Source organism: Dama dama, chromosome 27 (genome assembly GCF_033118175.1).
Source record: "Dama dama isolate Ldn47 chromosome 27, ASM3311817v1, whole genome shotgun sequence".
NCBI lineage: Eukaryota > Metazoa > Chordata > Mammalia > Artiodactyla > Cervidae > Dama > Dama dama.
In genome coordinates, this window is record NC_083707.1 from 46,603,252 (window position 1) to 46,629,321 (window position 26,070).

Consider the following 26,070-nt stretch of genomic DNA (forward strand, 5'->3'; position numbering starts at 1 on the left):
TGCAGACATGGTGAGTCCCTGAAATTCAGGAGGTGCCATCTCTCATCTCTCCTGCCTGGAGCCTATGGGCACACAGGGCCAGAGTGGGACTCAGCTAGGAGTGACTGACTCCCTGATCCTTTCCTTGGAGTCTTCGAAAGAAGCAGCAAGGTGGCCAGACACAAGGCAAGGCATCCACACAGTTGGCACCTGCCTCCTTGGCTCTCTCTGTCAGGCTGCCCTCCACCAGGTCCCACTCCAGGGCTCTGGGAGCCTCAGGGGCCTCTCCCATGTCTCATGTGTCATGTTCTCCCCTGAAATGGTGCTGTATGTGTCAGTTCACGCCCTGCCTCATCCCAGTGGGGATCTGGGCAATCACAGGTGGAAACAGACAAGGAAAACACAGTAATACCCAGATGCCCTGGCTCATACTTGGTCCATGCAACTCATGCCCTTGGCATTGACAGGTCGAGGTTAAGGAGGGTGTGCAGACTTGAGCTTCCTGGCAGCCCCTCTGCAGAGCTTTCTGCCTGGCCTGCTCCATCAAGGACTCAGAGCTACAAGGAGATGGCACAGTCAGCTCCAGGGTGGATGAAGACTCCTGATGAGTTAATGGCATCTGAATGAGTGATTGAGCATTCACCAAACATGGAGCTTCTATAAGCCTAGACAGATATGACCTGGGGATGAACTGGAAGAGCTCCCAGCACTGCACACCCTCCACACACACACACCCCCACCATTGACAGCCATGGGCAAGCCCATCAGCACCGCCTGAGGAATGTCCCCCTGCTCCCACCCACCTCCATCCTTCCCAGCTGTAGGAAGGATCCTACAGGATCCTACAAGCTGCATGATCTAGACAAGTCTCTTGACCTTCTAGGCCTTAATGGCCTCATCTATCAAATGGGGAGATTGCTCAGCCGAAGGCAGGGACATGGGCAGGACAACCCTTCAAGGTCACTTCTGGGTCTAAGATAACAGACGTGCTTCTTTTTGTCACCAATTCTCTCCTTCCAAGTGACCAATATGGCGTCACTTTGCCGGAGACACCTTGAGTTAACAAACTCCCCACCAGCCAGCTCACCCACACTTCATCAGAGACGTGGTGTCCCCCACGAGCTCCTGGACTTTCTGAATCATTAAACAGAGACCAATGAATGCAAGGGGCCTCACCCTTTCACAATAGGAGAAACAGGAAGCTCTGAGCGAGATTGTGACTTACAGGATCTGCACTCAAGGACACTGAGCTGCCAGGCAGCTGGCAAAGGGGACAATGACACCATCTGACTCTTGGAATGGTGATGAGGATTAAATGAGGTGATATACCCCAAGTGCCAAGAACAAGGCTGGCACATGGGGAGTGCCCAGTAAATATTAGCTATTGTTATTTTCCCAGCAGATCCGTGTGTCTGAGGATGAGGCCACAGAGAGGGTGGGCTTGCCCCTGAGTCAGAGGCTGAGCAGAGCCAGAATCCAGGGTTATGGGCTCACTCGCAGTCCAGCACTCCTCCTCTTACCCGAAGATCAGTGGGAAAAGAGAAACGGAGAGACAGGGACACAATGTGAGCTCATTTGTGTCTAAGCTCTCATACTCCCCCCAACACCCAGGTAGATTTGGAAAGAAAAAAAATTGCAACAAATTACTGGCAAATTATAGCTGCCTATTAGGCAGACTTCATTGATGGAACTTCCCGGAAGCCAGGGTGTGATCACACTCAGGCCTCTGACAGCATCCGGCTGGGATGACGCACACACCGGGACATCTCCGTGGGTGAGATGCTGCTTCTTGTGGGTAGATGAATCACCCTTGAATTCTCCATGATAAAAAATCTCCACCTAGGTGGCAACCTTCCCACAAGTGCTGACTGCTCCCGGAGAAGGTGGGGAGGGGAAACGGAGTTCCCCGGGGCAGACACGACCCGAGGAAGCAAGATAGGGCTCTGTGCTTTGTCTCCCACCAGAAAATGAGGGGCACATCTCCCAAGGTCCCTACTACCTGGAGAGCCCAAGCCCCTACCCCTTGTCCTTCAGAGTCATCCCCTTTAAATCCTGTTCCACACATCCTATAGCCAAGTTACATCACTCTCCTATCCCCTCTTGTCAAACCTCAAGCCACACGCTGTGTTCCCTTCCACCTCTGGCCCTCGGCCATGATGTCCCCCTTGCTAGGAAGGCCTTTCCTCCTTGGTCCCTCATACGCCCACTTTCAGGTCCAGCTCAAAGCTACCACTTCCAGGGAGCCCTCTCTGGTCTCTGAATACCTATAGCACACTCAGCCAGCCCCACCGTTTGCTCTCATAGGCCAGTGGACAGCAGGGGCTAAGGGCACATATTCTGAGCCAAGCCTTCTGGCTTTGAATCCTGCTTCTACTCTGCCTTGGCTGTGTGATTTCATGGAACCTACTAAACTCTCTGTGCCTTGGTTTCCCCATACTTAAACATGGATAATCACAGTGCAGAGTTGCTCCGAGGGCTAAGTGACCCTATGACAGCACCTTCTTACCCCCAGGAGCAGCTATGATGATGATCACTAGACCCTCTCCTTAGCCTCGTATGAGATCTGGGCTTCCCCAGTTGGACTGCAAGCTCCTTGCAGGCATGGTCTGGGTCCTCTGCATCCCTGGTCTCTCCCACCCCACCTGGCACAGAGTCGGGTACACAAGGAAGCACGGGATGGGTGTACAGAATACCCAGGTGTGGACATGGTGACATACATCCACAATAAGCATCGGACAGCAAAACTCTCAGGCCGGAGCCGAGGGGGAACCAAGGAATACATGGGATGCTCCTTTGTATTGGCTGTAGCTTGACAGATAAGCAGGAGACAATAATGTGATGAGGAAGTCTGGAAGCCAGCTCTCTCTGTGGCTCTGCTGTTGGTGGCACTGGAGATGGCCCCAATGGAATTGTGCCTCTAGCTTCCTTAAACCCTGTCCACTCATTATCACCTTTGACTCAGACACTGGTCCTGGAGAGGGAGGGTCACTGTCCTCCTGGCTCCTCAGAGGTACTGAGGTTCAGAGAGCTTGGATGAACTGCCATCTCCCTCACTCATAACAGCCCATCAAATGAAAGGCACATGCCAGACTCTGGACAAGGGCTCCATCTCCTTGCCTTCTGGTCCAGCCCACACCCCTGTCCTGGCTCCCCTGGAAGCCTGCTGGATGCTGGTACCTCCATTATGAAGCGGGAGGCGGACTTCCTCTCAAAGAACAGCTTCTGTTCCCTCTTGTTGGTGCACAGGTACTTCTGCTGGGTGCACACGGCATCGCAGCCATAGATGACGATGAAGATGTTGGCGTCTGTCCCAGCGGCAAAGACATCACTGGTGTAGAGAGTGATTTCATAAGGGACAACTGAGGGGAGGGGATAGAGGGCAAAGTCAGAGGGGAAGTGAAAACAGGAAACAAATGCAGGCAGGTCAAGTTCTTCACCAGCACCACCACTCTGGATCTGTCCCTTCACTGGGAGCTGCTACCCAGGGGCCTGAACCTTCATATGGTTGCCTAGCAACCCAGGGTGGAGGGAGGTATCCCAACATGCCTAGTGTCCATCAAAAACCGCTGTCACCTCAGACTAGGGTCTCCATGCCTCTCCCATCACAGAGCTAGTACAACAGATTGGGTGAAAGCACAGACTCTATCTAGCCTGACTGTGTGACCTATGCAAGTCACCTAGAGGAGCCTTGGTTTCCTCACTTGTTACAGCATCCTCAATGCAGTCCTTGGCCGCAGACATCCTATACACAGGAGCATTATGTTTCAGGGGACAACTGCCAATCAGATCAGCCAGTCTACAGTGGCAAGAGTCCCTTCTCTTCTCTTCTCACCCCTTCTACTACTCATCCACTGGCTCCACACTGCCCTGCCCCTCCCCGGCAACACAGGCTTTCAGATGATGATAGAGGAAATGAAGTGTCAAAAATTCACCTAATTGTTCCATTTTCTCCTTTTCTTTAGCTGGTAAAGGAATTACATTTAGCTTCTTTTCAAGTTCTTCCCCCTCCTCCCCCCAATCAAGACAACAGTGATTTCTTGGGTGTGTTAATGACTGGAGTGAGGACTGGTTAAGGGGTTGATAATGACCCTTCACTGTTAGACTTTGGAGAAGGAAATGGCAACCCAGTCCAGTACTTTTGCCTGGGAAATCCCATGGACAGAGGAGACTGGCAGGCTACAGTCCATGGGGTTGCAAAGAGTCGGATAACTGAGCAACAACGAAACAACAACAAATGTTAGCCCTTATCTTTTCTCCTTTTTGGGTCTTACAGCCACCCTACACTATCATCTCTATTTTGCAGACAAGGAAACTGAACTCCAGAGAAGTCAGGTTCTCTGCCTGTTGTCACCAGCTAGTTTGGAGTAGAAATACATCCTATATTTCCTTTCCCTGGATCTAGAGCTCTGTCCACAGCCAGCACAGGGCCCGGGGAATTTCCAAAGTAGGCCTGGCCAAGGGTCAACCCCAGATGAGGGACTGGAAGTTGTCAGGTGAATGAAGAGGTCTCGGAGGAGACCCAGCCTCGCCCTGCAGGACTCCTACATGGTGTGTACCGCCTTGTCTGAAGCTCCGCGTGGAAAAGGTCCCTGACGATGGTGCCATCATCTTCATTCTTGGCCAACCAGCGGCCACAGGGGAATGTCATGCACTTTCCAAGGGATGGGGCGTCCACCTCTACCCAGTCCACAAACCAGCCTGGAGCCTTGCCTGGAAGGAAGGAGACACAGAACCTCTCAAGGACCTCTACACAGATGGCTTCCTGTATACAACTTCAGGGACTCCAAGCATCCTTCCCTAGCCATAGGCACCAGCGTGGACTCATCATCCCTTTTGCTTATAGCAGTGTGGACTGATTCCTGTGTACCCTACTGGATCCTACTCTGGGCTGCTGTCAGTGAAATGAACAATAGCGAAGGGACATGGGGAAGAGATGACAGGAGGCAGAGTCTGAGAGGAGGGAAGCAAAGAACCATCCAGGGTGAAAGGTATTCCAAAAAGGGAACCCAGATCTCAGAGAGAGCCTGTGTTAACGAGGACTCCACACTTTCATCCAGGGGCAGGGTGACATGCTGGGCTCCCTGGCCTCAGTTTATGATGCCTGAAGGGAAGGGAAGGGAAGCCAGTGAACGATTGATGCTTCTCCCTGGGAAAATGAGTGCTCAGGTTTAAAGAAGGAAATGGAAGCCAGCCAAGCAGAGACCTTGTCCCTCAGTCCCAGAGGCAAGGAGAAAGGCCTCCTTCCTCAGGCTCACAGGATATGGTTTGAAGACCAAGAAAATGAATCCTGCTTTACTGAGAGAACAAACTTGGACACAGTATTAGGGGGTTCTGGGAAGAACTGGCTCCATCTGTGGTTCTAAGTGGAGCCCCCAGAACAACAGCCTCAGCATCACCTGTGAGATATAAAAACTCTTGGGTCCCATCCCAGGCCTACTAAATCAAAGACTGGCTGTACACTGAAATTTCTGACTGTGGGGTTTGGGGAGAAAGCTTTAAAAATCACCAGTGTCCGGGCCCTACGCTGATCAATTAGATCAGAATCTCTGTGCAGCCGTGAAGGGACTGAGGAAGCTGTGTCATTATGGAAAGCAGATGACATCCAAGTCTACTCTAGATTCTTTCCTAGTCACCCATGGGAACCTGCCCATGGTCTTCATGTTCTCAGCCAGGAACAGAAGGGAGGGAAGCCAGACCTGTGTTGTCATGACCGATCCTGACTTTCCACAGATCTCCCAGGTCCAGGGTCTCCACTGTGAAGATTTCGATACTATCCCTCTCAAACTTGTCGCTGTTGGTCTTGGAGGATTTCAGGAGGGTCATTCCTGCAACCAAATGGCCCCAACATGACTGGCTAGGCCTGAGACCTTCAAACCTAGTCTAACTACCCCTCTTAGTCTTTTCTCCTAATGAGCAAATTTCTGAACTTCTATCAAATTTAGACTATACAGTTACCATCCATGGGGCATTTTTGGCATTTTGTATGTGTGTGTGTATGTATGTCCTTTTATGGAGCTTTGCAATAACCCTTTGACATATGTATTTTTTTTTTTCATTTATTTTTATTAGTTGGAGGCTAATTACTTTACAACATTGCAGTGGGTTTTGTCATACATTAACATGAATCAGCCTGACATATGTATTTTTATTACCAGTTTTGCTGAAGAAAAGGAGACACAACCACAAATTAAGGGCCTTATCCAAGATCACCGGGGAGAAAGCGTTAGGGCCCTAAGACACACCCCTCAGGTTTCTCCACGTGGTGAGGGAGCCACCCTCCCATGTTCCCTGGAGTGGGGAAACAGGGGCTCCCCTGCAGGATGGGGCATGTGGCAATTCTCTGGAGCCTCTTCTCTGGATGACGGAAGGAGGGTTGGATTCCAGCGCCCTTCACCAGCCACTTCACATACATGCTCTGTCCTAGGGCTCTGACTGCAGTGTCGGTCTGAAATTTAAGGTGGTCCCAGGGTCATCACCATCCCCTCCTGCCTCAGCCTTCAAGTCTCCTTATCCCTGCCTCATGTAGGAAGTCTTTTGATAATCACAGACTTATTGCAAATGATTTAAGTGCACAAAGAATCAGACAGACCTTGGTTACTGTCTGAGTGGCCTTGGGCAAATTACTTAATTCTCTGGATCTGGTTTCCTCAGATGTCAAAAGGGGTGGCTTTGGTGCCTTTCCCATAGAAAAGTTGTGACTATTTGATAAGATGATGACTGTTCAGTGTTGAAGAATGTGCCAAACACATAGAAATCCCTTGGCAAATAAAAGCACTCTATTAGGCCCCCTCAATTTCATTGACCATGGTTCAGTAACTATTGCAATGACATACATTTGTAAGTTTCAACCTGATTCATTCATTATATTTGCATTATTTAACTTATTAAGTAATAATAATACTAATAATAAATGCTTTATTGTCATTTTGTCTCAAATATTTTACATGTTCAATTTCATTAAATCTACAACTCTAGGGGGTATCTACTAGTTTAATCTCCATTTTACAAAAGTGCATGTGTGTGCTCAGTCATATCCAACTCTTTGTGACCCCATGGACTGTACCCCACCAGGCTCCTTTGTCCATGAAATTTTCCAGGCAATAATTTTGTGGTGGGTTGCCGTTTCCTACTCCAGGGAATCTTCCCAACCCAGGGATCAAACCCATGTCTCTTGTGCCTCCTGCACTGAGAGGCAGATTCTTTACCAACTGTGCCATCAGAATATGTTACAAATGGGGGAAACTAAAGCAAAGAGAGATTAAGCACCTTTCCCAAGGTCATGCAGCTAGTAAGTGGTATAGGAGAAATTTAAACCAATTAGTCAAGCTCAAGTACACACGACTGAATTAGAAGATGAGCATCTCAAGGTCAGTGATTGCAAAGTCAGGGATTACCTCTTCATTCTGCAGCAGTGCTTGGAATAGAGCTTTAGGGGTAATGAGAAAATATGTGATGACTACATATTTGAGGAACTGGTTCCTCTCTGATCTCAGAATGGCTGGACAGGTGGCCCAAGTGGACAGCTGACTCCAGTGCATATGCCACCTTCTGTGATGGCCTTGACAGAGGCTCCAGAATGACTCCAGGATTCTCTGAGCATCTCATATCAAGAGTACCACGGAACCCACTGGCTGAATCTTATTGGAGGTTGGGAAGAGCCACCATTTCCCAGGTTGTTATTGAGATAGAGTTAGAGCTACCTCTGCATCTAGAATAGCAGGGAAAAGCTGGCAAAAGACAGAGAGCAGAGACTTCTCACTGTGTGGACGGAGGAGCTCCTTCACTGTAGTTTTGAAAGCCACCATAGTGACGCCTCAAAGAAGGGTGCAGCAAATGGTAAAAAAAAAAAAAAAAAAAAAAAACACCTTTCAGGAAGGCGGGACAAAGACCTGGGCACCATTACCTGGGGAGATGATGCTGCAGGGAAGATGATTCTCACAGCTTCCAAACACTTGTAGGGTGTAGAGGCAGCAATGAGGCCCGAGAGAGGACTTAGAAGGATATAAAAAGAATTTTAAAAGAACAAGGAATTGCCTTTCTCTGTTGGGGTCAGTTGCATGTAATCTTTCAAGAGTCAGAGGCACGCAAGTGTGCAAAATAGGGACAGGAAAGCCTCTCCAATCAATGGTGCTGAGAAAATGGATGTCTACAGTAAAATAATTCATTTGTACCCTTCTCTCACATCATACACAAAAATCAGCTCAAAATGGATTACAAATTTAAATGTAAGACCTGAAACTGTAAAACTCCCAGAAAAAAAAAACATAAGGAAAACACTTTATGACATTGGTCTTGGTAATGATTTCATGAATATGACACCAAAAACACAGGCAACAAAACTAAAATTAACAAGTGGGATTACGTTAAACTAAAAGCACAGCAAAAGAAACAGAATTCTGTAGAATGGGAAAACATATTTGCAAATCGTATATCTATAAGGGTTTAATCACCAAGATATATAAAGAAATATATGACTCAATAACAAAGAAAATCTAATAACCCAATTAAAAATGGGCTAAAGACTTAAATAGACATTTCTCCAGAGAAGACATAAAAATGGCCAATAATATATGAAAAAAGTATTCATTGTCACTAATTATTCAGTTCAGTTCAGTTCAGTCACTCAGTCGTGTCTGACTCTTTGCGACCCCATGAATTGCAGCACACCAGGCCTCCCTGTCCATCACAAACTCCCGGAGTTTACTCAAACTCATGCCCATTGAGTTGGTGATGCCATCCAGCCATCTCATCCTCTGTCGTCCCCTTCTCCTCCTGCCCCCAATCCCTCCCAGCTAATTATTAGGGAAACGCAAATCAAAACTACAATGAGATACCATCTCATACCTGTCAGGAGGTTACTATAAAAAAAAAACCACAAAAGACAACAAGTGTTGGTGAGGATGTAGAGAAATTGGAATCCTTACATACAGTGGGTAGGAATCCAAAATGATGCAGTTGCTCTGGAAAATAGTATGAAAGTTCCTCAAAAAGTTGAAAATATAACTACCATAAGAACCTGCCGTCTCACTTCTGGGTATATATTGAAAAGAATGAAATCAGGTTCTTGAAAAGATATTAGCACTCCTATATTTGCTGCAGCACTATTCACAATAGCTAAGACATGGGATAAAAATCCTAAATGTCCATTGACAGATGAATGGATAAAGAAGATATGGTATATACATGTAACGGAATATTACTCAGCCTTGTAAATGGAGATTCTCCAATATGCAACAATGTGGATGGTTCTTGAGGATATTATGCTAAGTGAGATAAGCCAGGCACAGAAAGACTAATACAGCATGACTCGACTGAAATGAGATATCAAGGTCAAATTCATAAAAACAAAGATCGGATTGGTATTTACCAGAAGCAAGGCATAGGAGGAAATAGGGAGTTATTAATCAATAGGCATATAGTTTCAGTTTAGTAAGATGAACAACCTCTAGAGATCTGTTGTACACCATGAACCAACAGTCAAAAATAATGTACATTTAAAATTTGGTAGAAAACAGATTGCATGTTAAGTATTCTTCCTACAATACAATAAAACAGTAAAGAAAATTTTAAAAATGATTTCTTAAAAAATAAAGTGAGAGACATGACCAGGATATCTTTGGAAAGTTCCACTGTCTCTTCCAGTCTCCCTCGAGAGGAACATGGGTGAATGTGGCCTTGCATTGCTCTCTTACCAGTGTCATCTTGAGTGCCAAAGAGTGTGATGAAGACATTGGCATCGGTGCCAGCGTTCTTCTTGTCCCCAGTCTTTATGGTCACTGAAAATGTGGTAGATTTATCTGCCAGGAGAAGAGTGTGGAGAAGTGAGTGGTAGATTGCACCTCCCATGAAGGGAGGAGGGAGACAACATACTAAGCACGTTTCTCTGCTTAGGTTGACTATTTCTTTCTTTCTTTTTTTTTTTTTTTGGAGGTTGACTATTTCTATGAGTCACTTTCCTTGCAGTATGTGTTGTTCTGTAGTTGACTTTAATCTGGAAACTTTCAGAAGGCAGAGATGAGGCTCGCCACCCCTACTTCCAACTCACACAGGAAACCCTCAACCAATAAAGTTGTAGGATGCCTAAGGAAGACTTGGGGTGACTGTGACGTTCAAAGGTTCATCAGCCGGGAACCCTGGTCTGACTCCTCCAGGTTGGGAAGTTTGAGGGATGCGAGTTTCAAGGAAGGGAGCACAAGCATCACAGGAATTGTGAAAGTTCATTCTTCCCCTTGACAAAAATATTCACATTGGGAGTCTATAACGAGCCTGGAGGGGAGGACACAAGACCAAGTCAAAACCAGCTGTAACTATTCTGTTCTATTCCATTCCATTCCTGACAATAACTCCATGCTAAGCCATGTACTTTACAGCCAGCCATACGCTAGACATGTGAGAACACACCCCTGTCACCTCCCCATTCTTGCCACGGAAGACTGAGAGGGTAGCACAGCTAGATTCCCAGAGAAGGACGTGCTCAGAGTCCAGAGTGGAGAGGAAGATGGAGACCTAGTTGGGGAAAGACAGAGGAGAGGGCTGCCCAGGAGAAGAAATCAGCTCTAGTCTAGGAAACCTTTCTGCTCCAGGGCCAGGTTGTCGAGGGGGTTGCTGTCACCACCTCCCCCGCCCTCCTCCGCGCTTGGTGGCAGCACATAGGACTCGTCCACTGGCAGCAGCTCCCTGGACAGCTGGCCATCGTCCTCCTCCACGGCCAGCCAACGTTGGCAGGGAAAGAAGTACCTGTGCGGGAGGGGAATGGCGAGAGTTTGGGAATGTCTCTTTGAGAAGGTCTCATGAGAGAGCAGTCATGGCGGAGACACGAGAGGCCCTCATGGGGCCCAAATGCTCCCCTGTCTGTCCCCACCCCCCAGCACCGCCCTCCCATCCTACCTAGGCTCGGAATCACCCCACTAGTTGCTGGCCTGGTGGTGGTTTAGCCGCTAAGTCCTGTCCAACTCTTGTGACCCCATGGACTGTAGCCTGCCAGGCTCCTCTGTCTATGGGATCTCCCAGGCAAGAATACTGGGTGGGTTGCCATTTCCTTCTCCAGGGGATCTTCCCGACCCAGGAATCGAACTCAGCTCTCCTGCTCTGCAGGCAGATTCTTTACCAATTGAGCTACGAGGGAATCCAGTTTGCCTGGAAGTCTACGCTTGCCTGGAGTAGACAACAAATATGGGATGTGGTTTCCATACACCCCATGGAAAAAGGCTGTGTTAACAGTGCCTGGAATCAGGGTCACATAGGAGGAATCTAGAGAAAGAGGTGTTTCTGGGGATTGTTTTGGCCTTTTCTAGAATCAATCTATTAGCCAGAGTCACTTTGGCAGAGAATATTGTACATAGGAGGTGCTTCATACCTAAGGGATTGAAATGGAATGACCCACTTAAGCTTCTGGAAGATACAAAGATACAAAGAGTATGACCTTTAAGGAGCTGGCACAGCAGACAGCAGACACCATCCAGGGAAGGGAGGTCCAAGTTAGACTCCCCAGCGGAGAGGCTGAACTCGGGGCAAGGGAGGAGCCGGGATGGAAGGGAAGACAGGACGAGGGCCAGGAGAAGCAGCAGAGAGTGGGGACTAAGGACTCGTCTCTAGATCCAGACTGGGTTTCAATCCTGGCTCTGCCACCTACAGTCCTGTGAGACTGAACAAGTTTCTTTACAACTCTCTGCGAGAGTTGCCAGATTTAGCCTGCAGAATCACAGAACTCCCAGTTAAATTGGAATTTTAGATAAGCAAGGAATAATATTTGGGACACACTTATACTAAAATATTATTCTTTGCTTATCTGACTTTCAAATTTGAGTGGCCATTCTACATTTTATTTGGCAACCCTCTATAGAATGAGGATAATGCTGCCTATTTCAAAGGCAGTGGTGAGAATTACATGAATTAAACATTTTTAAGTGCTTAAATTGCCTGGCTCTTGGTAAATTCTTGGTTAAAAATTCACTAATACTTTGGTAGTGGTGATGATGATGACAGTGATGGTGATACTTCCTTTCTTTGTCTACAGCCCAAGCCTGGGATTTTTGGAGGCCATGGCCTGGACAGTTCACTGTTGGGCCCCTGGGCTCCCAGAACAACTCAGAGGGTTTGGGGACAGACCATCTCTAAGTTGAGGCTGGTGCACCCCATCCCTACTGCCGTCCAGGTGCATAAGATGTATTCAGAGATGGGTCAAAGTCTGGAGATGCTGGGAACAGTGCAGACCGAGGGTCTCATCCCACACCCTCCTACAGTCCTTACTGCCTCCCATCAGCATGGGAGAGGAGCAGGGCCAGGGGTGTGGAGGTGCAACTGTGCATCGAAAGTGAAAGTGAAAGTCACTCAGTCCTGTCCCACTCTTTGGGACCCCATGGACTAAGCAGTCCATGGAATTCTCCAGGCCAGAACACTGGAGTGGGTACCCTTTCCCTTCTCTAGGGAATCTTCCCAACCCAGGGATCGAACCCAGGTCTCCCCCATTGCAGGCAGATTCTTTACCAACTGAGCTATGAGGGAAGCTCCCCCATACCTCTGCACCGAGGGACACGGATTTAACGGGTGGGAGGAGCTCAGCCTTGAGAGAGACAAGCTAGATTGCTTTGAAATTAGTGTTTAAGTGAAAAATGCATATTGTTCCACTTTTCAGCCTTTTAAATGTATGAATGGAAAAGTTAAATTTTTCTTCAACCAAATAATTTATGAATAATAGGCTTTTAGTTCTAAATTATGGCCAATTAAGGGAGAGAGACGGAAATAAAGAAAAGAGCGGGGTTGGGGCTGCGGAGGAGTAATGAGAGTGTGGGCGGCTGGAGGAGGACAGAGACGGGAGGAGAGAGAGGTATAAGGAGCCGGAGAGACTAATACTGGGAGACAGAACCGTCAGCAAGACAGAAAGGGAGGGCGCAAGCGCTCCCACACCCGCGAAGAGCGCATGCGCAAGGCATCAGCGCCTGTCTTCTGGGCGCACCACCCCTGTGGTCCCTGAGATACCTGCTCGGGGAAGTTAGAGGTCCTCAGCACGCCCACTGCGGCAGTGTCACGGGCCCCGAGCCTCCGGATCCCGCTCCCTGGCGGTGGAGAACCGGAGCCAGAGGCCGGACTGGCCTGAGCGCCGGGCATTTAGCCTCCACCCCCAACAGTGCCAATAAGCACCCACAGGAGGTCTAGCGGAGGACTGGGCCTCTGGGCCAGTACCCTCCCCTTCCTCCCACGGGAATAAATCCTGCTCCGGGAGGCCTGGGGAGGGGACTAGGTGGCTGTTTCTCAGCAGCGGAGGAGAGGCAGGCAGGTGCTCTGGCCGGGTATCCACCACTCCTGCCAGGGCAATGGAAGGAAGCGGCAGGGCTGGGGTCAGCAGGAGGTTTAAACTCAGCATGGGAAACAAAACTCGGGCTGTCAAAAGGATGAGTTTCACTTGAAAGTAAAACTGGAATGAGCAGATTGCATACTGAAAGCTGTAAAATGTGTTTAATGCATGGCCTTTCCCATTTTGTGCGTAAAGGCTGAAGCTCATGCCCACTGGTGGTACGGGAAGAGCAGTGTGACAAGAGTGGGTCTGGGTCTCAGGGACTCTGGGCTTGTGCCTCTGCTCTTCCCCTAACATGCAAGATGGCCCCTGCACCCCAAGTTTCATCGCATTGAGGATGGATGAAATCATCTGTCAGGTCTTTTCTGTGTCAACATTCTGTGATAACCGCCCTCCCCCCCAAATCCTGGAGGAGTGAGGGGTTTCAGAGAATATCTTCCTGTTAGGTGAAACTTACAGGGAAAAATAATTCAAGAAACTTTTTGTTCAACCCTTGCTGGAAAGCCCACCCAACACATTTGCCACCTGTAATGGAATTCAAGAATAACATCTGTCTGTCACGATTCAGGGTCTTAAGAGACCCCCATCAATCAGAACAGGAATCTATGTCTTAGGGCTGGAAACAGAGGCGGAGAAAGGCTACCTGATTGAGTGTGGACAGAGCTCAGAACACTAAATATATTCCTAACTTGTGTGGCATTTGCTTCTTCCTCTCTGAAGTTGAGTGATTCGATTTTATTGCAGATCTATATAAAAAGATAGCTAAAGTATTAAGGGAGGAAGGAAGATGTGGCAAACCTCATTTAGTCAACAAGGACGGGGGTGAGGAAGCAGCAGAGAGAAGGACTTAACAAAGACACACTAATTCAAGACAACAGACTCCCAAATGTCCGCCCATTTCTGTTATGTATTCAGAAACTAAAACATCAGAGATTCATAGCTTTAGAGGTGAGGAGGACTTTGAATTTTTAAGTCCTTGCTAATGTACTTGGGATCTCTGGGCTGTAAGGGGTCTTTAAGAGCCAGTGCACAATTTGTCACATCTCCTTCCACTGCAAGGAAGAGCATGGAAACATACACTGAGGAAAAGCCTCCATCAGCTTGGATGCCTGAGAGATCACAATGATTCTCAACATATACCCCCTTGATGTCCACCCTCCGCCCACGTCATATGTTATGAGCAAGAACTAAGCTTCCATTGTGTGAGGCCACTGACATTTTAGGGCTACTTGTTATTTAGCAGAACTTAGCCTGTTCTGACTGATACAACTTGGGATACCACTTGGACATGATTGTCAAATAAATGGTCGCTGAAGTGATGAGGAAGGAAGAGGTTGCCCAGAAGCATGTATTTAAAGTGTCTCTGCCAGAAGTCAGGCAAACTGCACACCCCACGAGCTCAGAGTCTCCTTGCCCCCTGCCATCCACAGTCACTGGCATACATGGGCACCACAGGAATCAATGGAATCAAAAGGCATCGTGCCCTCTTCAGGTGAAACGTTCTTAATTCCTCCTTCAGAATTCCTGCCACAACTCCTAGGTTTCTTAATCAGCCACTATTCTTTTCTTGAAGATGCATTTTCTCTTTTCCATCAGCCCCCTTAGAATGTGGTGCCTGACGTCACTCCAAGGCTCCAGGAACTGTCTGAGCGGAGCTGGTGAAAGGAGAGGACCAGCTCTCCTCATCCCAAGTGTGATAGGGCTGTCACCGTGAACATCAACCTGACACTTGTAAAGCGTTTTTTTCCAGAGAGGCCAGTGGTGGAGCCTCCCAGGCTAGAGTCCCCAGACAAACCGTCTCAACTTCACAATTTTCTCCCTGCCCAAGGGACTAGCAGCCTCCTTATATGAGAGGATGTAAGTCTGTGGGTAGAGCCCAGTCAACCCACGGGAGACCTCAGACCCCAGGACAACGCACTCAGAGCCATTCACAGCTGCAAACCACCATTAAAAAGACCTTCCACATCATTCGATCACAGACCCTGACAGCTTGAGACTCCTCTAAAAGACCTCAAGCACTCTCTATTTGGAAAATAATTATTCCTTTTTTTTCCTGCAATTGAGTTGCAGATCAATAAATCTTCGGTCCCCACTCCCCCCAGTCCCCTTCTCCTGGGGTTTCGAGTTCAGACTCAGCTGCCCTCCAGAGCAACTGTTTCAGAGGCCAGAAGGGCTCCAAGGGGTCCTGCTTGAGGTGCTGCTGAATCTGTTCAGCTCTGGACATCCGACCCCTGGGGCCACTGTGGCTCTGTCTGGGTGACCTCATGGTGATGGCAGGGACTCTGGGCATCACACCCTCTTCTGAGCCTTTCTACTCAGACAGCATCTCCCGAGGGGGCCTGACAGCAGCTGACATTTCCCTGCTCCTTCTCTCCATCTTCCGTGCTCAGCTGGAAGGGTGCCCATGAAATACAGCCAGTCAGGAGCCTGGATGTGTTCGCAGTGTGGCTTTGGAGCCCCTTCACCCTGTCTCAACACCCTCTCCAGTGTTCTTTTCCTGTTTCCTATCCTCCATGATCTTCATGCCCAACAAAAACACAGTGACCCACTGCATCCCGTATGTGCCCCCTGGCTCTCCATCTCTGTGCCACCTGAATCACATTTTTCAACCACTTTTAATGCTCTCTGTTTCAAGCAATCAAACATCCAAGGGCTGCCTGTTCATAAAGGCACATCTCGATGCCACCTTGGACAAAAGAGCAGCCTGATCACCTACCATCACACCTTCCTCCCTGGTCCCCTCAGTGTTCTACATTACCACGCGGAGACCACCAGCACCTGCTCACCCTGCAATCCCTGTGCTCTCCCTGCCTCCCCGGCTGTCAGCTCCTCAACCACCCTGCACATTTTCCTGCCCCATTTCCTAGCTGTCTGGCCACTTTTAGATGTTGACTCACTGGAACCTTTCTGCCCAGGGAAAGAACTGATGCTGCCTTTTACTGGGTGTTGGGCCCCCTGACACACAGCACCTCACCTAGTCCTTGCTATGATTTTTGTTTTGTTTTGTTTGTTTGTTTTCCTTGCTATGATTTTGTGTAAGAGTTTCTTTATGCCCATTGTATGGATGGAAGAACTGAGACTCAAGAGATGAGGTGACTGCCCAGGCCACAAAGGCAAAGAGTGGAAGAGAAAGGAACTGAACCTGAACTACCTCCCAGACCATCATAGGTTTCTGCTCTTCAAAGGTGGTGTCTGAGCGAGTTGTTTCGCTGGTAGCACTTAGCATGGCTTGTGTTTGTTGAATTAATGAATGAATCAACACATCAAGCATAATTTTATTTATTAGTTGACTTAATAAGTATCTATGGTATGCCTATTATGTGCTGGGCCCTCTTCTAGGGACTGGGTGGTGAGGGGGCAGACAAAGCAGTGAACAAAATGGATGCAATCGTTTCCTCATTCAGGAGACCTCATATTCTACATCAGGGAGAGGAAGAATGACTAAATAGAGCAGTTTATTGTAAGTCAGTGATGTGGGGACAGTAAGCAGAGGAGGAGGAATAAAAGGTCCAGGGCTGGGAGTGGGATCTTGCTAGGCAGATGGGACCTAAGCAGAGACCTACCTAGACAAAGGATGAGCAAGCCATCAGGGTGGGAGTGCTAGCAGGAGGGGATGCCATGTGCAAAGGCCCTGAGGTGGGACCACATCTGCTGGCTTCAAGGAATAGCAAGGAGGGAGCAAAAGGGGTGGGACCAGCTCCTGGAAGTGCTCTCGCTCTTACTCTGACAGACCCGGGAGCCTCTGCATGGTGTGAGCAGAGGAGACACATGGCCTGAGGGTCTGGACAGCTGCAGACACAGGCAGGGCCTGGGTGAGGCAGAGGGGCCAGCCAGGAGGCTTTGACCAGGAGGTGCTGAAGATGGGGAGGGGCGTCTGACAGCTTTTCTGACAGAAGGCCCAATGGACGGGGGGGGAGTTAAGGGCAGAGAGGAGTTAAGGGCACCCAGTTTGCAAGGAGACCAGTGACTGCATCTGGGACAGCTCAGGGTGTATTCACCCTTCTGGCTGCAAAGGTCTTATTCCTGAGCTAACAAAGGTCATAGAAGGTCGTGGCACTGTTGAGAAGACAGTGCCTCTCCGAGAGAAAGATTCACTGCTCTCAGTCTGCTTCCAACGAACGGCCTTGGTTTTACATCTCTCTCCCAGGGCAGGCTTTGCTCAGAGTCACTCTCTGCCTGCCCCTGGTTGGAACCAGCTGAGCACAGAGCCCTTACTGCTGATTCAATAGCAACGAAACAAAGTAAAGAAACCATGAAACACCAACAAGGAAGGGTGGCAGGGCGAGAGGGGGAGACGAGTGGAGTGTGGAGTGGAGGAAGAAAAGAGAAAGGGCGGGGAAAAGGAGAGAGGAGTGATGAGAAGGTTCCAGTCACAAGAGTGATCAAGATATAAGACACTTGAGCAAATGTAACAGGGACGTGTAGCCTGTGTGTATTAAGTGTAGAAAATGTGTAGAAAATGGCCTGACTGAGATACTCAAGGAGCACCTGGATAGACAGAAATGAGTGCCTGGGGGAGCACTTCATGGTCTAAATGTGCAATTCTCTGCACATACATTTAACAAAATGTAACATACAGCAAAATGATCATAATTCCAACAGGGTTTTTTAAAAAGTCACCTAATGTCTTGATTTGAAAAGATAAGAACAACTAATATTCTTAATAATGAAAGAAGACAAGTATGGACAGAAATTAAAACAGATTATAGAGCTGCAATAATTTTCAAGTTGTTGGGCTGGCCCAGAGATGCCAAATCAACTGAACATAGTTCACCGACCCTAACCAGGCTGCATGGGATGTTCACAGTTTGTCCCTGTCCTTTTTTTGGAGCACTTTATCCTTGTCAAGATTAAATGCTTTCTTTAGATTTTGAGACCATCTTGAGATGTAAGGTGGGCTATTATCTTTAAACCCATTTATCAGAAGAGCAAATGAAAGCTCATAAAGTTGGAGTTTGGGATTGACATGTACACACTACTATATTTAAAATAGATAACCAATAAGGAGCTACTGTATAGCACAGGAAACTCAGTCTACTAACCTGAATGGGAAAAGAATTTGAAAAAGAATGGATAGTTGTATGGGTATAACAAAATCACTTTGTTGTACACCTGTAATGACTACATCATTGCTAATCAACTATACTGCAATATAAAATTAAAAGTTTCTGTTAAGATGGTGTAGTAACTTGTCCAGGGTGACCTGGTGAGTTTCTGGCAGAACACCTACCCCAGGTGAGGACCCTGGTTCCCAGCGTGGGCTTGTCCCACAGCCCTTCTGTGCCATCACAGGGACCTCATGTGACCTCATAGAAATCCATGACACTGGGCTATATGTGAGCTGTCCCTTAGTGTCCCCATCTGGAGGAATCTCTTGGGCTGGTGGGGCAGGGTTGAGGTGGAAGATGGGGTGACCTCCATCAACCCCTACCTTGCACAGAGAGGGGAATGTTTCAAGAGACATCAGGCTGCAGGCCAAGATGTTGTTTAATTTAAACATTTATTTCTTAAGTGCCCTCGACATTCTGGGCACTGGCAGGCCCTCAGCAGCTCCACAAACCCTCAAGATCTTGCCTGCTTCCTTCTCTGTCCACCTCTGCGTCCCCGCCCCCAACAGCTCCAGGCCTTCTTTCATGTCTATTGCCCCTTGACTCCTCTTGCCCAAAAGGCAATGTGGCCTAATGGTGGAAACACACCAGATTCATCTCTGATGGTCTGGAGTTCTGGTCCTGACTCTGGCACGAACTGGTGCTGGGGCTACAGCCTCACCTCCCTGGTGTGTGGTCCCTTCATCTGTCAGAAGGACAAGACCCCCTTCCCACTCTAGCTCCCGGGGGTAGCTATGAATCTGGAGCAGGGCCAGCAAGCAATGGCCTGTGGGCCAAATCTGGCCCACCACCCACTTATGTACATCCCACAACCCAAGCAAAGGTTTTACATCTTTAAATGGTTGAAAACAGTCTAAAGAAAAATAGCTTTTGTGACATGTGAAAATTACATGGAATTCAAGCTTCAGTGCCCATGAATGAAGTTTTCATGGAACACAGACACATCCATTTACTTTGTTGTTGTGGTTGTTGAGTTGCTAAGTTGTGTCCAACTCTTTGCAACTCTATGGACTGTAGAACCACCAGTCTCCTCTGTCCATGGGATTTCCCAGGCAAAAATACTGGAGAGGGTTGCCATTTCCTCCTCCAGAGGATCTTCCCAACCAAGGGATCGAACTCACATCTCCTGCATTGGCAGAAAAATTCTTAGCTGCTGAGCCCACCAGGAAGGTCCAGTTCCTGACTACTCTAACTTAAAAAAAAATAGCTTAAATAAAATCCATTGACTTAGGTATCACCTATGGCTACTCTTCTGCAGCAAACGCAAAGCCAAATAATTGAAACAGAGACCAAATGGCCTAAAATATTTGCTATCTGGCCTTCACAGAATAAGTTTCCTTATTCCTGGTCTAGAATGTTAAAGTCATGTCCTGGAAGTCACTTTATACATGGAGAGACTTATGAATAGTAAGTCTGGGCACAGAGATTGGGCCATGGCAGGAATAGAAAACCTGACTTCCTGAAATGATGGACATAAAGAACTGGATTAGATCTTCTACTAGAGTGCCCACCTGACAGACCAGGCAGCTGAGGGGCAGCCCGAGTCTCTAGGAGGCAATGCCCACCTAGCCAGCTCCTCGGGCCAGACCCGCATCCCACCCCCGCCCTCCTCACGCATCACAGCCAGCCCGCCCTACCCTTCCTTCCATGACTGTCTTAGTGGCAGGCATGACCTCCCCTCCCTCCCCTCCAGTCCCACTCACGTGATCTCATTGTTCACGTCAGTGATGTCGATTCTGTCCAGGAACCAGCCCGGTCTGTTGCCTGAGTTGTCATGGCGAATCCGAATCTTGGTCAGGGGCCCCAGGTCAATGGCATAGATGGTGAAGGTATCTGTCTGGGAAAGATCAGAGTAGCATTCATGGGGTGGGGGCAACCCTCCCCACCTCGCCATCAGCTTCACCCTCCCAGGACCTGGGGCAGCCTGAGGCCAATTGTTAGAGCCAAAGCATCAGGAAGGAGGGGGCATGGAAAATGTAGCCAGCCATCTGGGGTTTGGTCTGCACTACTGGCTTCTGTTTATTGAATTATCATTAATATACAACATTAAATTAGTTTCAGGTGTACAACATAGTGGTTCAATATTTTTATACATTATGAAATGATGACCACTTAAAGACCAATTATCGTCCATCACCATACAGAGTCATTATAACATTATTGACTATATTCCCTACGTGTACATTACATCCCTGAGACTTATTTATTTTGTAGCTGGAAGTCTCCACCTCTTCATTCTCTTCACCTACTGCACTACTGTCTTTTCACCTGCCCCTGCCAGGGAGGTCTTCTCATTTTCACTGTGTCCTGGAAGGTGGAGGGAGGTAAGAGGGTGATAGAAGTGACTGTGAGAGAGGGGTAGCAAAAATGGGTTGACTGAATGCCCGCATTTGTGTTGTGGGGTGTGTGTGTGTATGTGTAGGACCTGTTGCTTGCATGTATGTATGCAGATACTACATGCTGTGTGTGTACGTATGTGCATAAACTCCTTCAACCACAAATTCTGATTAAGTACCTACTATGAGTCAAAGTGCAAATCCGAAGTAATTGACAGAAGGTAAAGTGTAAGACCTAGACTGCTCACCATTCAAGTGGGAAGAGAGACCACTAGAGAAGCCTTATATGATACCAGTGTACATATATGATACCAGTGTATGTATATGATACCAGTGTATGTATATGATACCAGTGAACGTATATGATACCACTGGAAGTATATGATACCAGTGCATGTACATGATACCACTGTACGTACATGATACCAGTGTACATATATGATACCACTTTACGTATATGATACCAGTGTGCATATATGATACTACTGTACATATATGATACCAGTGTACGTATATGCACTGGAGGAAGCAGATGACATTAGGGCCAGAGAAGTGAACCCGATAAGTGAATGAGATTTTCTTGACTATAACTTTTAAACTACTTATTGAAAAGCATTCTAAATTTACAGAAAATTTGCAGAAACAGAGCAATGAAATTTTGTATACCCTTAGATCTTGTTTTCTCTCTCACTCTCTCTTGCCCTTTCTCTATTTTTTGCCTGAATTATTTGAAACTATTTGGCAGATATCGTGATCCTCTACTTTTGAATTCTTCAGCGTGGATTTTCTAAGAATAACATTCTCATATAATCTCAGTGCTTGAGTGCTCAGTAACAAGTCATGTCTGACTCTTTGCAATCCTATGAACTGTAGCCCGCCAGGCTCCTCTGTCCATGGGATTCTCTAGGCAAGAATACTGGAGTGGGTTGCCGTGATCTCCTCCAGGGAGTCTTCCCAATCCAGGGGTTGAACCTGAGTCTCCTGCAGCTCCTGCATTGTAGGTGGATGGATTCTTTACCACTGAGCCACCAAGGAGGCCCATACAATGACAGTACAATTACCAAATTCAGGAAACAAAGCCAACACAATATTATTTAACATGTAGTCTACATTCAAATTTCATCAGTTGTACCAATTACATCCTCTGCAGCAATTTCCTTCCAATTCTAGTCATCATAGTGGCTGCAAGTTTTAAAGGAAACACAGAAATAAATCCTGATCTTCAAGTCATGGGAAGGTGGTGTTGAAGAAACAAGCAGGGACATCCAAAATAGATCAAGCAATGAGCCCAGAAATATTTTTAATGGATTTGTACATTTCTGGTTCTCCTCTCTGTTGATGAGGGAAGCTGGCTTTGGGATGCTGGCAGAAATGGGAAAGGTGACATGAGAGACAGTCTTCTAGCCAGAGGACCCTGTAAAATCTCCAGGGACAAGAATGACAGTTGCATTTTTCTGTGCTTTTACTACTACATCTGGAAGGAGAGGATCCTGCATTTCTCTAAATGCTCAAATGCCGTTGTGGCATCACTGCCTCAGGATGTAGGTCGAGCTTCTCAGCTGTCATTTAAAGCTCTCACGCCCCCACCCCTTCAGTTGGTTGTGTCAAGCTTCTCAGAGGCAGCACCCACCATGGCTTGGCAGTAACCACAGCAGAGTGAGAAGACCCACCATCCAATGTCCTCCAACTGGCCTTCCGCACTTCCACCCCACACCTCCCTCGTGTGGTCCCATCTTCAGGGAACACCTCTCACTGTCATCATCAGATCAACACCATACTCCTCCACCATGGCCCAGCTCACACGCCTCCTCCTCTCCAAGTTTCCTCCAAAGCCCATCTTCTGATCAGCACTTCCTCCCCGAACCCCGTAACCCCACTCAGCACCTGACAGTCTGGTACCCATGCCGCCTCCAGTTAGTTCCTGGGCGCTTCCTGGCACCAGACCCCACCTGTGCCTTTCCTTATGTCCCCACCACAAAGCCCTGGTGCTGTGGACGAGGCGCTTCCCTTCTACCCGGCTGGACTGGACAGGGCATAGGGCTGGACACAGAAGTTGCCGTGCAGGCTGGGCCTGCCTTGGGAATCACCAGAGGGCTCCCTCCATCTGGGACCCACCAGCCCCCCTGGGGGAGCCCACACCCTACCTGTCCCTGCTCAAACTTGTTGGACTTGTCTGACTTCTTCAGGGGCCGCTCGCCGGTGTCCCCGTACTCCTCCCCGTAGATGGTCAGGAAGACGTTGGCATCAGTGCCAGCCTTGGGCACATTTCCCGTGATCACCTGTACCTCGTAGGTGTTGGCTGGGGGACACAGAAAGGTACAATGTTGAGGACACCTGGGCCTCAGGGTGGACCTGAGGCTCAGCCTGTCAGATCCAACCAGATGGTGGAAGCAGGAAAGACCTCGAGGTACACCCACGTCTACACTGATGTGGAGGCGAACCGGTTCCTCCTCCCTACCCAAGACTTCCCTTCACCACGAAGCCCAAGAGGCTGAGAGTTCTGGCAAGGCGCTGGTCCTCAGCAACCCTCCTGCTGATGTCCCCATGATGAGTCACCGCGCGTTATACCGGGGCTCCTCCCAAGAGCCTCAGGGCAAGGGCAATGCCAGCCCCAACAAAGAACGGTCCACGGTGGCATTTCAGCACAGCCCAGGTCAGGAGAGCCGTGGGGGGCCCCACCTGCAAGGAGAGCTGGGCATCCTCCCCTCTCGGCACGCCCCCAACCCTGGGGGCTGAGTGACCCCTCTGCAGGCTTACGCTCAGGACCCTCTTGGCCCGCGGGCACCAGCTCCACCACCAGCTCGTTGTCCTCCTTGCCCCGGGCCAGCCAGCGGTGGGCATCGAACTTGTACTCCTGGATCACCTCCTGCATCCCGGGCTCCAGCTCCTCCTCCTCTTCTTCCTCCTCGGTCTCCTCCTCCTCTTCCTCGGACGAGGACTCCTCCTCCGACGAGGACTCCTCCTCCTCGTCCCCCTCGTCGCTGCCCTCCTCCTCCTTCTTCTTCTTCTTTTTCTTCTTCCTCTGCAGCTTGGCCTTCAGACGTTCCTTCCGGAGCAGCTGCCGCAGCCTGTCCTTCTCCTTCTTTCTGCCCGCCTCCTCCTCGGGCGTGAGGTCCTCCTCCCGCACCACCAGGTGCCGCAGCCACACGGTGTCCACGTACCAGCTGGAGCTGAAGCCCTCGCCCGTGTGGCCGAGTCGGATCTTGAAGACCTGGCCCACGTCCGCCGCCTCCAGCTGCACGAAGCGCGGGGGCAGTGGCTTGGGGGGGGCGCCCTCGGCATCCTCCCCGGGGCTCTGCGGAGCCAGGGGCTGGGGCCTCTGAGTCAAAGCTGCCCGCGCACCTCCTCTCCCCCCCACCCCCCCGCTCGCCCAAGGCTGGTTTCCCTGCCGGACCCCCCTCCACCCAAACTGATGTCTTCTGAACCCCTGGTACAGTGGGTCAAGATGGGCTTCTTCCCCTTCTCTTTCTCATTCTCCACTGTAAACACACACACACACACACACACACACACACACACACGGCACGTCACAATCACTCCTGTTTTTCTTATTTCTGTATCTTTGCTCCCTCCTGCAGAATGCTTTTATTCCCTCCTCTGCCTCTAACTAACCCTATTCATTCCAGTTCCTGAGCTTTATTATTACCTTTTTTTTTTTAGTGTTGTGACTTTCTGTGCTCTCTTTCTGAGCATTATTTTTTCCCCAGCATTAATCATATAAAACTTTTCCAAGAAGGAAAAAAAAATGTGCTGTTTGTCAAAGACAGAAGTCTCCCCCTCGCCCCCAAGAGGCCCCAGCACCCGCCCCACACACCCAGCCCTCCCCTCCCCGAGTGCTTAGGGGGGGTCCCGGAGGTTGGCAAGGATTCAGCCTAGCCTGGATGCCCTCTCTGCCAGCGGGCACTACTGTCTGTGCACTCAGCTCTCTCCCGCATTGGGCCTAGCACACGGCCGGCTCAAAGGGCAGGGATTTAGCTCTGCTTCAGAGAACTGGGTCCTCGACCTGCCATCTGCCACTCTAAGCCTGACACTGGGGGGGAGGTCTGGCCCCGGCTCAGGCGACGGCCCCCATGCTGAGGTGACCGAGGCCCAGGGCTGCCCCATGAGCTGTTCAGTGTCCCCCCACAAGCGGAGCTCAGACCTGCAGGAGAGTTCGGGTCTCCTGACTCACTGTTCATGAAGCCACAATGCAGCCAGAACTCCTCTGTGAGAAAATGAGCAGCCAAAATGGAGCCCAGGACCCCCTGAAAGAGGAGTGTATTCTTCTCAGCTTTGTAGGGATGGGCTCTGGATATGGGAAGTTCCTTCTTCAGCACATTCCAGTGGTTCCTGGTCACAGCACCCTCGCAGTCTGGCTCACTTGCCATCTCTCGCCCCCATCTCCTCCTCTCCAGTATTTTCCAGGTCACAGCACCCTTGCAGTCTGGCTCCGTCGCCGTCTCTGCTCCCCCATCAACCTGCCCAGCTATGAAGGCAGCCACCACCACACCCAGCCACGCAGTCCACTCACATCCAGAAGACGCTCTGCTCCTAACACCTCCATGACTGGTCACAGTTTCCTAAGTACTTTCCCTGACATTGGCCATTTTCATCCTTCCAGGGGCTGTGAAGCAGGCCAGGTAGTTACTGTAAAACTAGGTTTGAGCTGATACAGAAGCTGAGGCTCAAGGAGGTGAACCGATCAGGCCTCTGCACTCTCAGCCGTGTCAGGAGAGGGTTGGACTCCAGGAGGCCTCCTCCACCGCTGACATTCCAGACACCCATGACCCGGGCCCAGCTCAGCCAGGACCCTCTCTGCTGGGCACTGGGTTAGGACTCTTTGCTGAAGGCCAGGCTATTTATGGCACACACGCAGAGCAGTCAGCATGAAGATGCTACTGCAGAACAGATCTGCAGACGTGCACATATGCACGCATGCACTTGTGTCCCACATAAAACCTTCACGTGCCCTTTAAAAGGCACCACCCTGGGTCCTCCTCTCCTGCCAACAGCATGCTCACATTCTCACCTCTTTTTCTCTGCTACTCAAAGGGAAGTGAGGTGGCCTGGGGTACTCAGAACAGAGCCACGAGACCCCAAGCCTCCCAGTATCCTGGTTGGGAGGCATGGCCCAACTCTTAGGCTGAGTGAGCTGTCGAATCAGAGGCCAAGGCTGGAAATGAATGCAGTGACCAAGGCCCTAGCGCCATATTTTGCTAAATTAGAATCAACCCTCCAGCCGTTCTCAGAATTGGCAGCATGTTAGCATCACTGGTAGAGATTTTAGAAACATACCCCAGTATTCTTGCCTGGAAAATTTCCTGGATAGAAGAGCCTGGCAGGCTACAGTCCATGAGGCCACAAAGAGTCAGAC

At 49.2% G+C, this 26,070-nt stretch overlaps 1 protein-coding gene across 2 annotated transcripts in view; it reads right to left on the bottom strand.

The window, feature by feature from the left end:
• The window catches only part of LOXHD1 (lipoxygenase homology PLAT domains 1), a 192,001-nt gene that overhangs the window by 63,479 nt on the left and 102,452 nt on the right, over positions 1–26,070 (bottom strand). For both annotated transcript variants that reach the window (XM_061130885.1, XM_061130884.1), the window contains exons 19-26: positions 23,475–23,952; positions 22,862–23,016; positions 20,085–20,218; positions 10,550–10,716; positions 9,672–9,776; positions 5,676–5,804; positions 4,525–4,689; positions 3,157–3,338 (exon numbers count right to left, since the gene is read on the bottom strand). In XM_061130885.1, the coding sequence (XP_060986868.1) occupies positions 3,157–3,338; positions 4,525–4,689; positions 5,676–5,804; positions 9,672–9,776; positions 10,550–10,716; positions 20,085–20,218; positions 22,862–23,016; positions 23,475–23,952 (1,515 nt within the window). The remainder of the gene's footprint in view (positions 1–3,156; positions 3,339–4,524; positions 4,690–5,675; positions 5,805–9,671; positions 9,777–10,549; positions 10,717–20,084; positions 20,219–22,861; positions 23,017–23,474; positions 23,953–26,070) is intronic.